The sequence below is a fragment of the Caretta caretta genome, chromosome 15 (genome assembly GCF_965140235.1).
Source record: "Caretta caretta isolate rCarCar2 chromosome 15, rCarCar1.hap1, whole genome shotgun sequence".
NCBI classification, from domain to species: Eukaryota; Metazoa; Chordata; order Testudines; family Cheloniidae; genus Caretta; species Caretta caretta.
In genome coordinates this window covers 28,079,304-28,095,756 of record NC_134220.1, presented here as the reverse complement: position 1 = coordinate 28,095,756, position 16,453 = coordinate 28,079,304, and the positions used below count along the sequence as shown (strand labels likewise).

The window sequence follows — 16,453 nt, the reverse complement described above, 5'->3', positions numbered from 1 at the left end:
CTGTTGCTTGTAAGAATTAACAGGAATGCAGGTGCATGAAAAATATAACTGGTGAATAATGCCCTTTGTGTGAAAGAAGGGAAATAAATGTTATTCCCCCCACCCCCCTTCCTTTCCCAGCTACATAAACAAACCCTGCATCATGGTCCCTTCCTCCCTCCCTTGAGCATTGCTGACCGGGGTGATTTGTGGCAACAGATTGTTGCAAAGAATCCACCTCTGGGTCAACCTGCTCTTTCTTCTAACGTTCCTCACGTGCATCTCTTGCACAGTATCAGCATGTAGGACCTGATCCTGCTGGTTGTGCCACACAGATGGACTCTACTCCTCCCCTGAGCCCTATTGACTGCAAGAAAGCTCCATGCCCAGGGGTCTGCCCATGCCAAACGGCTCCAATCCTGAAGCCCCTGACCCGGGCTTCTTAGCCCAAGCCTCAGCGTCAAAGCACTGTCTACACAGCAATTTTGGGAGCACTGGCTGAGCCCCACGAACCCAGGCCTGTGGAACATGGGCTGGGAAGCTCGTTCTAAAATGCATAGACATGCTCTTCAAAGCCTGCAAATTTGAGCCAAGCCCCATGACGCTGCTCCCTGATTTCAGTAAGTGCTAGTCAAACCCGAGCTCCTCCTTAGCTATGGGAAGCACATGCTGAGCTGGACAGAACGGGGCAGGTTACGCATGTCTGTGCGCCAGATTATTCAAAGTTAATGGCAGAAGCTCCTGAGTGCTGTTCTGCTGATCCCTGTAGGTGGAGGGATGTGGTCAGAGACTGATCCCTGGGAAGGTGCTGTCTCTGTGCTATGCCTGTCCACCGTATGGTGCCATTCTGCTGCTTTTGAAAATGTAAGCGGTGGTGTCAGGCTGGCATCTTTTGTGTGGGGGGGCTAGGATTCTTTGTTCCTCTTGGCCAGGGCCTGTTTGGGGGCTTTCTCCGTTCCCCTCCCCTGAGGAGTCATAACGTCTCTCTGAGCAGCACTAAATTCACACACACAGACGCACTGTTGGGAGCCTGACTCTCTGGCCAAAGCATTCTCCCTCAGGGAGTGTGGTGGTGACAGAATATATCTGTGTTCACACCCTAAACACCACTATAATAATGTTTGTACAAGGTTTGCCTTGTGAGGTATTTAAAAACTCATAATTTGCTGGTCTGCACTGTACCCCGGCAAATCACCGATGGCCACAGATCTAGTCCCTCTAAAGCCCCAAGAAAGATGGTAGGGTCAGGGAAGGGATGAGTTCAGCCTGAGGGTTGCTGCAGAGCAGTCGTCCAAGTTGGCTGTACACATGGGATAGGGGCCAAGAGACTCAGTTCTGTCAAGTGGAGAATATAAAGTCACCTGCATGTAGGATGGGTGGAATTCCATCCTGGGAGTCCGTGAGAAATATCAGCTGAGCCAAGGCAGAGCAATTTGCTGCCAGCCCCACAATCCACAGCTAGAATTGTGTCTCTGCGTGCCATTGTTCAGGGGCATATTAGTTTAATACCGGATAGGGACCCTGAGCACTGTCATCAAGCTGTGTCCCAATACAGCTGCCTGGGGCTCTGCTTTTTTTGGCCCTGCTGGCAGCATGCTCATTCCGCACACATTCACCAATGTCAGACATGCAGCTTGAGGGCTCATCCGCGCCAGCTGCACTCTGCTTCCAATGACACTGCTGTAAATCCACTCTAATATGGAGATATACCTCTCTCATAGAACTGGAAGGGACCAAATACCATCCCTTATTTTTGCCCCAGATCCCTAAATGGCCCCCTCAAGGATTGAGCTCACAACCCTGGGTTTAGCAGGCTCAAACCCTCCCGCTGAGTCAGTGGAGTCACTCTGGAGTCACAATGGCCCCCGGAGTGTATTTTGCCCTCAGTGCCCACCCTTCCTGTGCAAAACAGGCTCTGCTCCCACACCCCCCAAAGGAGGGGCTCGTCTCCCCCACTCACCCCATTCCACTTCTGTGTTTCAAGCCAGGGAACCGTGGGGCCTTATTCTCGGGGCCTGTCACTGTTTGTTTTGCAGAATACCCGGGTCTCTCAAACCCAGCAGAATGGCCCTTTGCAGGAGCCACCAGCTGGCAGAGCTGGGCCCAGGGACAGCACAGCAGGCTGGAGGAGCACATGTGCACATCAGGGGCTTCTCTGCAACTCTCATGCAATACTGTAGCCTCCCTGCCCCCTCCCTGAGGCCTGTTGCTGAGCTCCTGCCTCCGCCCTACTTCCCCCTCAGAGCTCCTCTCGCATACCAAAATGACCTGGTGCCAAGCATGCTTTGGCGGCAAGTTCAGCACCGTTTCAGAAACCCTTGTTAGACGCGGCTCTGACCAAGTTTCCTTTATTTTCCTCAGTGACCGGACAGGGGCGTTCGGGTGAACATGATGCTCTGGGATCCTTGTCAGCACATTTCATACCAAAGCTGTATGCGAGCTGGGATGGGCCCTTTGGGTAGGTCTATACTGCAGCTGGGAGTGAGGCTCTGGCTAGCCACCCAAGTCCAAGCCCACCCGGCCAACCGGCTGGGCCCAAGTCGCCACCATGCTGAAACATCCACACTGCTGGGAGGCGCTCTCCCAGCTGCAGCGTACACCTATACTTTGTCTCTTCATCAGGGCTGGCTCTAGGCACCAGCCAAGGAAGCATGTGCTTGGGGCGACCCATTTGAAGGGGTGGCATTCTGGCCGTTCTTGGGGCGACCCCTTTGAAGGGGTGGCATTCTGGCCGTTCTTGGGGCAGCCCATTTGAAGGGGCGGCATTCAGGCCGTTCTTGGGGCGGCCCATTTGAAGGGACGGCATTCCGGCCGTTCTTGGGGTGGCCCATTTGAAGGGGTGGCTTTTTTTTTTGCTTTGGCGGGTTGGTACTTGGGGCAGCAAAAAAGCGAGAAAGCTCGAGCTGGCCCCGCTCTTCATGATCACTCTCAACCACCCAACCGTGCTTACGTGCATCTCTCCATTTGTCAGAACTGATCATTCCTGAGGAGGGGAGATGGTATAAAACATTCTGGAAAAACGATTGAACGATTGCAGCTTCAGGTGAGGTCTCAGGACAGGGGCACACCCAAGGAAGTGGGTCCATTATTTTTATTCTGATTTGACCCAACATCACTAATGAATGGCACAGAAATCAGCGCGACTCCTTCCATGATTCTTTTTTCTCTACAGAGCGGTGTGAATTACAGAAGTGTAACCAAGTGTATGCGGGTGGCAAATGGCAACCCCCACACCCCAAACACAGCGAATCATAGAACTAGAGCTCTACTTCCTTGGCAGAGTCCTCAGGAGCCAGCCAGTTCCCCTCCTGACTTCACCCCAGCCTGGACATCTGTCCCTTCCAAAGAAGAGCAGGGTTCCTTTTGAACCAGTCAGCACCTCTCAGCCAACTGGAGCCTGATCTAATGCCCACTGAAGTCAATGAGTCTTTCCAGAGCAGGCCCCTGGAGGGGCTGCTGCTGGGTGACAAGACTCTTTCCTCTCCATCCCTGAAGGCTGACCACTTGCTAGACCAGGAAGCCTGAGAGCAGGGCTGGGACTTGCAGGGGTGTGCAGCCAGTCCCACCGCAGCCTGGAGCAAGGCCACTGTGTGTGGCTCAAGGACACATTTTCTGCTTTTTGTTCCACCATCAAGCAAGCCCAGCATTAAACCAAGTGGGGAGCATGTTGCCTCTGCCTGAAGGGGTCTGGCAATCTGCAAGGACATTGAAATTAAAGAGCTATCGCCACGCACAAACACACTGTGTTAATCAGAGTACCCCCACCACACAGACACACATCCCAAGGCTGCAGATGGGAATTCCTCTTCCGCCTCCCAGGGGTTGTTTTTCCACAGTGGGCCAGGGCTAGCGTTTCAGCTCCAATTTAGCGACTGCTGTCCTGTGAACTTCATCGGGGCCATCGGCGAGACGCAGGGCTCGCGCCCAGGCAAAGAACTGGGCCAGTGGGTAATCGTTACTGAGACCCGCCGCTCCAAAGGCCTGCAACAAACCCATGGGACATGTGAAAAGGGCAGGACAATGCCATAGTGGGAGCAGCAGAGCAAAGCAGGGACACTTAGCACTGTGGAAGCAGGAAGGCAAACTCCAGGGGCCCGAGGAGCTTGCTTCCTATCACACGGTTTCACGTGAGTTTAGTGCTGGTAGAAGGTTCTCCACAGAACAGGAACAGCGCATAGGCAACAGCAGGACAAGTTTGCCCTATGCCAGCCCCTGCTAACGTGCCTAAGTCCTGACCCGGAGGGATCAGGTCTAGGAGGAAGAGGTCTGGGAGCAGTTTCCTCCTCCCAGGAGGCAAGGGTAGGACTAACTCGTGAGTTGCAGGAGTTGGCTGAAAGCAGAACCACCATGGGGCTCCAAGCAGCTGCTTGCTTTGTTTGGGCTAAACCCTAACCTTCTGGAATGGGAGAGAAATGAATGACAAGTGCACGGCTCCCCGCTCACCTGGATAGCACGATCAATAACCCGCAGAGCCATCAGTGGAGCCACCATTTTGATCATGGCGATCTCTAGAGCCGCTGCCTGTACAGAAACAGGATCAAACACATCAGATCCATCCAGCTTGGTCAACCCTCCTCAGTCCTGGCTTGCAGCCCCAGCTATTCCCGTTCTGGTCTCCCCAAAACAATGGTACCAATGTAAGTCAGGCTAGGCCTGCAGCCCCCGTGCTATCCCAGTCCTGGGCCTCTCCTGAACACAGACTGCCTGTCATGCTGAGCTCCATGTGATATTTCTGATGGGAATGAACATCCAAGGAGGAGAGGGCCCAAGCTCACTTTTCATTGGGAACCTGAGACATATTTTTGCTCAGGCCTCCAGGAAGGAAAAGTTTAAGCATTAGAACTCCCCCATAGCGACCAGACAAGCTAAGCACACTGGGCCGAGCGCTGCAGTCCTTACTGTGCACTTACTCCGGCTGATATTGTTAGCCTCCGGAGGGCCCCAGCCACGCACCTTATTGCCAGCTGTATCCATGAGGAGGGCAGTCTTCAGGACAAGAAGCCGGGCCTGCTCAATCTCAGCGCGGGACTTGGCAATGTCTTCTAGGATAGTGCCCTGTTCGGCTAGGGGTTTCCCAAAGGCCACACGAGACGTCACCTGCAATAGGTGCACACAGGGCTAAGGGCCTCTGAACTTAGAGAGTGCTATTTTTGCTGGTGATAATATCTTACATTTGCAGAGAAGCTTTCATCCCGACTGCCGCTACAAACTAGACAGGGACCCACTTCACCTGTTGCTGGGATGCAGCCACCTCTGAAATGCAATGTGGCTGCTGTCTGACAAGGCACAGTGACACTACATGGCAGTTTGGGACAGCAAGTGAAGAATGTTGTATCAGATTAGCTAGGGAATTGTTTAGCAGGGTAACTGACACCCTGCCTAAAATGGAATTTGTAAGGACTTGAATCCTGAGTCCTGGTTAGAGTGCAATAGCCATCAGAATCTCAAGTTTCCAGATCCCCAAAAAGCAGCACAGCACCCCCTAGCACTGATTCCTTGCTGACAGAGGGAACAGCCCCATTCCCCGCAACATTCCTGGATGGTCTGTCATCCACGTACTGACTAGGTCCTACCCTGTTTAGCTTGTGAGCACCAATGTGATCACAGGCCAAGGTGGTACAGCTGCAGGTCCACCGCGTAACACTCCCTTGGCATTTTCTCTCCTCTGCAGGCAGCGGGACAAACTGACCTCTGCCATTACCACCCCAGGCCAATAAAGGCAAGGGAGAAATTCAGGCAGGTTCTGAGCAAGGGAAGGAAAAAGGGAAAGAAGCAAGTACAAAAGTGGAAAGAGGAGAATTTTGAGTGCTCAGGGAACCCCACACTCCTAGAAACAGGGATACTTTGAAAGCATATCCTCCTGCTTCTCAGTGTCCGCTTAACACAGGGCAGATATGCCTGGACGGTAGGATCTGTAGTGAAGCACGTAGGCACTCAGCAGCACACCAGGTTGGTACTGAAAGCTGCCTTCAAACTACCTGTGTTAAGACATCTCACAAAAGCCTGCAATTAGATTTTAACTGTCCTGCCGATTCGCAGACTCTCAGGATCCACCTGGCCCAGGTACCTCTCCTCCCTGTGCTATAATGAAGCAGCGTGGGGTGTGACAGAGGGACGGAATAGTGAAGCATCTGCGAATGTGTTTAAAAAGGATGAACTGGGTGACCACAATGATTCTGGTGCCATCGCCAGGATCCAATTACCTAATGGCCAGGGAGTATCCGAGGATGTTGCAGGGCTTCAGCCCAGGGATATGAATTGCCTGGTTAGTTGCTGTTATGAGCGCATTCTGAACTGACATGGAAAGGGCCCAGAAGCTGGAGACAACTAAGAAGGGAGTCAGAGCTAGGGAGACCAGACAAGTTCAACCCTTAATGAGGAAATGGAAGGAAGAAGATTCAGAGTATACAGGGAGCCTTATTTGGCTGAACAGAGCTGCAAACAGGGGAAGTCGATTTCTCTAATCACGAGAGAAACTCCCCACGCATAAGAAAAAGGGAGGCAATGGAGTGAAACAGCCCTTTGTCCATGGAGTACCCAGTCAGGCAGGGAAACCCATTTGATCAGCTGTGTCGCTTTTGTGAGGCTGTTCTTGTGAAATATTTATTTGATCTGAACTCTCAACCCTGCTAGAGATCTAAGGACTCCACTAATAACTCACTGTAGTTTGGCTTCCAACATCCACTGGTAAAGGCTGAATTCACAGGGGTGGGGATTTGATTCTGGATGCCAGGCTGGAGAAGTGGATTGTTTTCTGCTACCAATGGTGCTGTGGGTGTCAGGAAGGTATGCAGCTAAAACGGATTAAAGGTGTTTACACACTACAGTGATAGTCTGCTGAGAAATATGATGCTAGATCCAATCAGACTGAAATGCGGGTAAGGCAGCACTTGGAATGCGGTTGCATAAGAGAACTGAGTAGAGGACAGGACCCTGTCGAATCCGCAGCAATACTCACTCGCTCCTTCATGAGCACCAGCGCCCTTTCGGAATAGCCCATGAGCCTCATGCAGTGGTGGATCCGTCCGGGCCCTAGTCTCCCTTGTGCAATTTCAAAGCCTCGGCCAGGTCCCAACAGGATATATTCTTTGGGCACTCGCACATTTTCAAAGAAGATCTCCCCATGGCCAGCTGCAAAGGACGGGACAGGATGCACAGAGCTCAGCAGCGTCACTCACTGGACACATCCCCGCATGCAGGAAGTTTGAATGTCTTCCCGTTCCTCTCTTCCTGGCTCTTCTAGAGCCCATGCAGCTCTGAAATGGCCTCTCACCAGCCAAGGGCAGGCAAGTGATCTAATAACTTGGGTTCTCGTCAGGATTAACAAACATTGAGGTTTGCTGGTTTCTTTCCAGTGTTTGATCAAAAAAAGTCAAAGTAAAGGCAGAAAGGTTGGTGGGAGGCTTTTCCCAGTTCTGTTATCAGCACTTGCCATCTCCCCCCATCAGAGCCAGCCAATTCCTTGTTATTCCCAGCTCCCCCCACCACAGCCACTGCCTGTAATTCCGCATGCACAGACTGTGGACAAGAAAGCGTGTCCAATGCTAAATGGACTGAAATACGGGGTTTGCTGTGGTTTCTCTTTGTCAAAGAGCCAGGAAACATCACTTAGAGACTCAACAGCTCAACAGCTCATCTATAGGGTTTTTTGACTGCAAAAATTAATTAAGTCATTACATATAATGTGATGTTAACGTCACTGGGATGTTTTAACAATGTGCTCAGGCTGTAGCAGGGAATGTAGCCCCAGGATTCCAGGGTTTGTTTTAAAAGGAGGTAGCATCGTAACACACTCCATGAATGATTGTTTCTCACACCACTGGTCTGCCTGTTTCTACTACACCTTTCACCCCCAAGCCTTACACACAGCCAGTAAACTGCACTGACGCCTTGGGAGGCAGCTGTTATTGAACTGAGGCACAAAGAAGTCATGGGATTTGCCCACTGAGAGTTAGTGGCAGAACTAGGAAGACAACCCAGGAGCCCTGACTCCCAGTCCCCTGCTCTGGATAATAGACAACCCTGCTCGACTATGTACCAGGGACAAGGGAAGAGTGTGTGAGTGATGTAGAGAACTGGGAGTCAGGAGACCTAGGTTCTTGTCCCAGCTCTGCCACCACTCCACGTGTCCTCCGGCAAGTCGTTTCCCTGCTCTGGGCCCCGGTTCCCTGATCCACAGGACAGTAATGCCCAAGTCAGAGGATATGGACAGGCAAGGCACAGTGGGGTCCCACAGAAGCTAGGTGCACAGCATATCAGAGGTGCACACAACATGTGCCCTTTCAAAACCAGAATAATTCAGTGGACAAAGCGGAGCTGTCAAGGCAGTCAGTTACAAACTGAGCTAGCTCCTTTCCTCACCTGGGGGATCTTCTTCGCCAAATACACTGAGAGGCCTGGTGACTGTTATGCCTGGAGTGTCCATGGGAACTAAGAGCATTGACTGCTGTTTGTGGCGCTGGGCTTCAGGGTCGGTCTTCCCCATAAACACACAGAGCTGGCAACGAGGATCCAGAGCCCCTGCCGGGAAAAGACACAATGAGAACTAGACTGACTGGTGCTGAAAACCTCAGGCCCGATTAATCCACATGGAAACATCACTGATTGCAGCGAAGGCACATCGGGGTGAATTTGGTGCCTGTGTCTAACTTTGACTTAGCCCTTTAACAGAACAGAGCAAATCCAGCCACTTTAGCTGAAGCTAATTCAGGACGTGGTTATTTGGTTTAATAGTTTGTTTCAAGAGTTAACAGAAGAGAGGAGAGCTGGCATGAGAACTCTGGGCTCTGATAAAGGCTCTGAAGTCCTTTATCCACAATTACTGTGGAATTACCAGGCAAATTCAAGCTTTCCCACATCACCCCACCCATCCCTGTGACTCAAACACATGGAGGGACCACCTGGAGGGGAGAAGGCTCTTCAAGGCTTATTCAGACCTTGGCCTCTCTGCTGGAACTGCCAACATAGGTGCTCATTACTGCCTACTGGGAATTGAACCGAGACCACCCGACTCATTTCACAGCCAGCAACCAGTGGATGATAACAGCTTGCAGTCACTGCTGATCCAGGTGGGATTAGAACTGGCTGCCTAGAGGTGAAAGCCTCAGTATCCCATTAGCAACCCCATGTGCCAGCCAGATGCCCTGTATTTTCTGTTTAACTCATCCAAAAAGGGGATGTTTTCCTAATGATTAACATAAAGCTGAAGACTGCAGCAAAAGCATTTCCCAGAGGGGCCCCTGAGGGGTCACAGCAGCATCTAATGCACAAATGCCTGTCACAGTCACAACTGTGCTTGAAACCGAACAGTGCTGTCTGAACTCTGCAGTCCCTGTTGGCTTAGCATATAGAAGTTCTGCTCTCCATTACTCTGGTGTAAATCCATAGTATCTCCATTCAAGACAGTGGAATTATGCTGGATTTACACTGGTGTATCTGAGATCAGAATCTGACCCTCCATAAGCGAGGGTTGAGAGCAAGTCAGGGCCCAGGGCCCCTTTCAAGAACTGTTTTAGATCAGCACACTGGAGAAAAGGTCCAACAGACAGGACAGTATCACGCCACAGCAGGCAGCCATGGGAGCACATGGCCCTGTGACGGAGACCGTGTGTGTATTGGAATGTACCTGAAATCCACCATTTATGCCCATTTAGAATGTAGAAACCCTTTTCTTCTATGACTGAAGATTCGATGTTGGTGGCATCAGATGAAGCAACCTAAGTAGAAACACTTTCAGTTCCGAATCTGCCAGCTCCTCTCAGCCTCGGAGGGGCCGGAGAGAAGTTTCAGACATTCTAATCAAGTGGCTCGGGAGGCGAGAAATCATTGCCTGAAGCTGGCAGAGCTCAGCACAGCACTGCTGATGCACACCAAAGGCTGGGAACCCCAGCTCAGCTGAACGACCCAGTGAGCAAACACCTCTAAAAGCAAAGCTGGGTAGTCACAAAATGGACTTCAGCACCACCAAGAGTCAAGCCTGAGCACCTGCAACTCCCCTAGAAAGAGGTGCCCAGCCCCTCTGCCAATCAGGCCGACAGCTGGTTGAGTCTGACAGCTAGGCAGTAGTTTAATTAAAACACTTTGTTACACTTCATAATTACCACTAACTGCCCAAGAGCACAGCTTAAGAAACATGGTGGCCAAGATTACTAGGAAATGACTAGTGATTTTGAGTGCCTCCAACAAATACTTTAAACGAATGTGATTTTCTGAAATTGCTGAGCACCTGCCCTCTGAAAAGCAGGTCCCTTTGAAGGGCCGCAAGTTGGGCTCCCAAAATCACGAGCCACTTTTGAAAACCTTGGCCAGTGAGTATAATAACTGCCAGCACTGAGAACAGGGAGAGCCTTTGTATGGTGTGGATCAGCAAGGTTCTACTGTACTCCATTGTGTGGTTGACTGGACAGCGATACTGACCTGCGGCTCAGTCATAGCAAAGCACGAGCGTATCTTCCCATCCAACAGAGGCTGCAGCCAGCGTTCCTTCTGCTCTTCCGTCCCATATCGAACCAGCACCTCCATGTTCCCAGTGTCAGGGGCAGAGCAGTTGAATATCTGGAGGGGGGAAAGCCAAGCACCAGTCAGCACAGCAGAGGCATGTTTGTTGGGAAAGGGAGTTTGTAAGTCAACCTCAAACTGCACAGCTACTTCTGCCTGCCAAAAGCCCATTCCAAAGCATCAGGAAATTTAGACGACACATGCTCATGCTGGTTTCAAAAGGCCAGAGCTAAGGGCAAAGATTTTACACTTGGGGTGGAAACTGCATTGCAGAGACAGGTCCCCGAGCCAGCACACAGCAGAATGCCAAGGGGGAGCAGCATGCATCTGAGGCTAGCGCACACAGTAGCCTATACAGATGATGTTTTCTTATGTTACATAGAAATATAAGTAGACCCAAAAATCTATTTCCTAAAAATGGCTTGACAATAATCAAGTGAGGTCAGCTAAAATATGAGTAAAGTGAAGTGAGCCAATTCACAGGCCAGTTAGAGATGAGTTACAGCAGAACCCCAGGTCATGTTGTAAACACAGTTTGATCTTAACTGGTTTTTACAAGTGTTTTAAATCAAATGTTAATGTTTTGAAAAATGCGCTCTCTATTTAGAGTGATTGGTTTGGCATTTACACACATTAATTGAAATGATGCTTAAAGTTAAACAGTCAGTGAGCATGTAGAAAATCTTTAATTATAGCAACAAGGTGGATTAAATGCTCATTATTTAAGGGCCGCTATCATCATTGATTATAAAAAGGGTAGTGAGCTGGTGTCAGATAGGCGTGCCCATCCATTATCAAAGTACCCTTAGAGAAAGGGTTAAACCCATTCTTCCTGCCAGGGTCTGACCACCCTGGCGTCATCATTCCATCCTAGAATGTGAGGATCAGTGCAAGGCCTGTTGGCTTTAACTAACTATAAATAAAGTTTTTAATTTTAATCAATCACCCATTGTGTCATTCACACTCCTCCACTCAATTAAATGATCTGTAACTGCCCCGGAGGCTCGAACCTTAAAGAATAAAACCAAGCTGAATTTTATCTTTTAAGCTACTAAGTGGGAACACACAAATCAAAGAACTGCACACTACAGAGAAGCTGGCCAAGTCCCCTTACTGGCAACCCTCCGGGGTGTGGTGTGTGCTGCAGCAAGCTCTCCCTTCAGCATTTGGGGAGATCCTGCCCTGCTGCTGCCTGAGTGCACTGGAACAGGGAAAAAAGGCTCCTACCCCACTCCCCAGGCAATGCAGGGCAGGGCGAAACCCTTTGTAGGAGCCTGGCTAGAACGGCTCCATGCTATACTGGAAACCCGCACATGTGGTTCCATCCAGGGCTGGGCTGACTAGCATAGCGCACAATAGGCCACATTCTGGCCAGCACAGGCCCTTCCCAAATAGCACAAATACACACTGCAAAAGCAGCATTAGCATTCAGGTTCAAAGCAGCCAGGTGTCGGGGTAGGTGCAATCGGGAGGGGAGAGGGGAAATGTGTGCAGGGGGCACTAGCAGGGCAGGGGATAGGCCTGTAAATATTCCAGCAACAGGGGGCTAGCTAAGAATCCCTTACCCAGACTGCGTGTTTCCCCTCCACCACCCCAGATGAAAAGGCTTAAAGCAAATACCTCAGGCGCAAACAGTGATGTTCCCATGAGCTCACACAAATGGGCAAACTCTTGGTTTGTGAGGCCCGCTCCATATTTCACTTCTGGATCATTCTCCACGGGTAAGAAAAGGTTCCACAATCCTTCAGACTTTGCTTTGTCCTTAAAGAATGGAACAGCATGACACTTCGGGCACAATTCTGCTCTTAGATGTAAGGGGCCAGCTCCCTGCCCATAGGGACTCCCAAGGGGCATAGATGCAAGAAGGACAACCCGAAAATGCTGGGATCTCCTGAGCAGAGCTGAGGCCTGAATCTGCCTTTCCCATTCATCAACAGACAAACACGCAAAGCTGTGGGGAAGAAACGAGCTAAAGACTCAGCTTGGTGTTGGCCTATTGAAGTCAATGGAGTTACACCAGGGGTGAATTTAGTCCAATGGGTCTATGGAAACATCACTTGCAGCCTATAAGAAGAATAAATACTAAAGATAGTACAGAGATGGCTTTGAAGTGGAGAATGATTTGGACTTGAAGGGCTTGATTCTGCCCAGTTACATCAGCATAAATCAGGAGTAAGACCTTTAAAGTCAATGGGGACATAGTGGTGTGTGATCAGACTCTGGCCCCAAGGACAAATCTCCTAATGCTGAGGCCCTCTTGTATAAAAATGAAGATCACAGTTACACTGTACTTATAGAAGTCCCTCCCTCAATCCGGCTTCCACAGCTCAAGAGATCAAACGCAGGAGACAGCTGGTGTGCCATGTAATGGAAGACAGCGCCCGTTAGGTCAGGAACTGTGTTGGAACAAGGGCAGGTTAATACACACGACAGGATTTTGAGTGAGCAAGTCACTGAAATAATGCAGCCCAGACAAGTGGGTCAGAAGCTGGGGCTGGCTCGTATCCACAAGGTGGGAGACACAATAGAGGGGCTACACCTACCAGAAGATGCCCAGGACAAATGTTTCTCTGAAAAATGCAGCTTTAGTCAGTCAATTTATATGATGATGTGGGCTCTGGATTTACTGCCTCTCTCCAGGACTTCATTCCCAGCCCTGTAAACTTTCCCTAGGCTCTGGGAGTCCATCTGGTTCCCCACTTAAGTCATTGCCACCCATAATAAAGATTCTGCAGTCAGAATTGAACTGATGGTGTGCAAGCCAAACGAGGCTCCAGCTCCCCCTCTCTTACTGTATTGGATCTGTGGACTGACAGGAGCAGATAAGTGATTTGATCGGGAAGTGCACAGCTCTGGCGCAGAGGCATCCTGGGCGCTGACCTTTACAGTCAATGTGCCATCTTACAGACCCATGCTTGGAGGCATTGTTACTTTAAGCAGAAGTATGACTTACCTTCAGCTCTTCTATAAGAGGATGTGGAGTCCATCTAGACTGTGAAACCTGATGATCTCTCAGAACCTGCTCAGCAGGATAGACATAGCTATCCATGAATCTCCTCAGCTTGTGGTAAAGATCCTGGGCTCTCCCAGGAAGGCCGTCAGGAGAAAGAATCAGATGAGCTTTGGAAGTGTGAGCTGGTGTGGAAGGTGCCATGGTGACATAGTTTCTCCTGGAGAATGCCCCATTCCTGGTCCAGGTACTGTAAGGTCTTGCTAAAGGTTTTGCAGCTGGACATTCTTTAAACACTCGAAATCCTTCTTTTGTAGCAAAGTCCCACGCTAAGTTGGCCATGAGCTCCGCCTGTTTTCCGCCACTTTCAGCTGCGGCTGAGCTTGCTTGACCTGCGTGAAATGAAAGTGGTTAATAACCACCGTCTGCCTGGAGAGTCCACATGACAAAGTACAACAGCGAAGGCCCAAAACACTAGCACGCACTGGCCCTTGGCACGGGCGCTGCAGGGTTATTTTATAAGGGATATGACAACGATATCACAGTTTCTCGGATTAAACACAAAGTCTATCAGCGCCCTGGCAAGTTGCCAACAGAGTCCCTAGTAGGGTCAAGTTTGAGGAGCCCAGGTCTAGGAGGACTAAGTGCCTAGATTCAGCCCTGAATTCCCCCGTGGGTGAGTCTGCAATGAGCAAAGCAAGGGGCACATTCTACAGCGGCGGGAAGAGCTGAGCCCAGGCAGAGGGACGCATTGGGCTGCAGTGAAGGGGGGGGAGAACACTATATAGGGCCCAGGGTGATTATGGATTCCTCTCTCAGCTTAACAGACTTGGCGGCACGTTGTTTTTAATTGCGTCCATCCCTTTCCGTGGTTTCCCTGCGCCAGTGAACCAGCAAGACCACCAGCTACTGGTACGAAGCTTTTAGCATAGGCCTGGGCTTTGCTTCTGTGATCTCATGCAAACCCTCAAAAATTTCTCCTCTTGTTCACAGATCCATCATCTGCAGCAGCAGTCACCCCACTTCCCTTCCTCCAAGGCACAGCAGGTCAGGCGTACTCTGAGCTGTGTTTCCTGGTCCTCGACTCGGCACGTGCTCCACTGGTAACAGTGGGCCAGGTGCTGGGTATGGTTAATATTGCTCCCAAAGCTCTTCACAATATACGTGCAGCCTCGCTGAAAACCGGCCAGCTCTGGGGTAGAGGGCAGCAATCAGGCATATACTAGTGCTCACCTACAGCAGCCCCGCCCAAAAACCACATCAGACCTTGCAATGCAGCAAAAAGCAACAGCTAATAAAACACACCGTTCTCTCCATCTTTGTGTTTGTTTGCAGAAACCACTGCTTTATTACAGATGGATATCTGAGCAAACACAGCCCGCTGCTTGGCATTCAAACTAGCCTCCATTCCAAAGCCTTCCAAGGTCTATGCAAGGGGAGGATTTGTTCTGTAATATTGTTGTGAGCTCTCTTTGAATCATAACCTTTTGCCCCTCTCCCACACCTCACAGACATAGAGGAATTAAGTCCCCCATCACTCCTCTGAGGAAGGGTACATTTTCAGGATGGCACCCTTTGGGCCTGAAACTGAAATGCAAGTGCAAATCAGAGTATCATCATCAAGGCAAATCCCAAAGGAACACAGCCTCGCAGACTGTGCCAAATCCGAGTGTGTGCCCCTCCAATTACATTCTTTTCGCAGGCATAGGCTCTACTGGCATGGACTTTGACTATAAAAAGTGGGGGCAGTGCTCAGTCTGACTGTAAAGGTACCCCTGAGCAACTTGCCCATCATCACAAAGAGATTCGGATGCAGAGCTGGGACTTGAACCCAGGTCTCCTGATGTCCAGCTCTAAACTGCGGCCACAAGCAACCTTAGCCCTTCTAGAAAAACCTGCTACATTTGTCCTTCGATCTTGCCACACTGTGTAAGTCACTATTGCCTTCTACTGGCCAGAATTTCAGAGGGGCTCAAAATGTATAGTTATGATGCCCTCTAGAGGTACAATACTGCTACACAAGCTACTGTACTGACGTCTGTAATTAAAGTCGGAGATCGTTTCCCGGGTTAGTGGTTAAACACTACTACACTGGTACAGCACTGACATCTCTTCAGCGTGGTTGTGGGTGGACAGTAAGAACATAAGAATGGCCAGACTGGGTCAGACCAAAGGTCCATCCAGCCCAGTATCTTGTCTACTGACAGTGGCCAATGCCAGGTGCCCCAGAGGAAGTGAACCTAACAGGTAATGATCAAGTGATCTCTCTCCTGCCATCCATCTCCACCCTTGACAAACAGAGGCTAGGAACACCATTCCTGTATGTGTGTTCATGTCACCGTCTAGTAGCTGCAGCATATAGAGGATAGATAAGCCTCCATCCTAATACATGTGGCATCAATTGAACATTCAGGGGCTGGCTTGTTTCATTTTCTCACCTGTGAGCGAGCGTTTGTACACACCCTGCAAGATCGCAGCCACTCTGAAAAAGGAAAAGGCCATGTAGAAATTCCAGTTCTCGATGGGTGGAATTCCCATGTGCCCACAATACATCTGAAAATATTCCTCTGCTGTGGGAATTCCCAACTGCATTACATCACAGTCCTTCAAACCTGAAAGAGAATCCGGCATAACCATGACTAGGCAGGCGGCGTTCTCAAAGAGAGACAGACAGTTCTACGGATTCCGTTAGTTTCATGACTGGCACACATGCTCAGTGGATAAAGCTATGGCCTTTCTGCTCTCAGGTTCTAAACTCTGGTGTGTCTGAATCATAAGACCACCTATAACCAGGGAAAATTAGCTCTGGAGAGGCTCAGGACTAAGCTAAAATGAGGTGAAGTTACCCTCTGCCTCTAACAGATACTTGAATTTACATTGGCAGAAGAAGACTGACAAGTCTCTATAGGGATTTGGTCTTTAGCAAGGCAGGTAGCATGTGATTGCAATATCTTTATCCCAAACCACTCTTCTTATAAAAAGAACAAAACCACTGCCAGTTATGGTGGTTTCTACTGAATCTGAGTA

General features: G+C 50.0%; 1 protein-coding gene across 9 annotated transcripts in view; it reads right to left on the bottom strand.

The window, feature by feature from the left end:
* Window positions 1–3,055: 3,055 nt before the first annotated feature.
* ACAD10 (acyl-CoA dehydrogenase family member 10) overlaps window positions 3,056–16,453 on the bottom strand; it is a 29,314-nt gene continuing 15,916 nt past the window's right edge. For 8 of the 9 annotated variants that reach the window (XM_048820921.2, XM_048820924.2, XM_048820923.2 and 5 more), the window contains 10 exons: window positions 15,865–16,038; window positions 13,430–13,818; window positions 12,097–12,237; window positions 10,396–10,533; window positions 9,605–9,695; window positions 8,341–8,499; window positions 6,938–7,110; window positions 4,933–5,076; window positions 4,423–4,500; window positions 3,056–3,960 (listed from right to left, as the gene is read on the bottom strand). In XM_048820921.2, the coding sequence (XP_048676878.2) occupies window positions 3,826–3,960; window positions 4,423–4,500; window positions 4,933–5,076; window positions 6,938–7,110; window positions 8,341–8,499; window positions 9,605–9,695; window positions 10,396–10,533; window positions 12,097–12,237; window positions 13,430–13,818; window positions 15,865–16,038 (1,622 nt within the window). In that variant the 3' untranslated portion in view covers window positions 3,056–3,825. The remainder of the gene's footprint in view (window positions 3,961–4,422; window positions 4,501–4,932; window positions 5,077–6,937; window positions 7,111–8,340; window positions 8,500–9,604; window positions 9,696–10,395; window positions 10,534–12,096; window positions 12,238–13,429; window positions 13,819–15,864; window positions 16,039–16,453) is intronic. The other variant, XM_048820931.2, reaches the window with a different exon arrangement.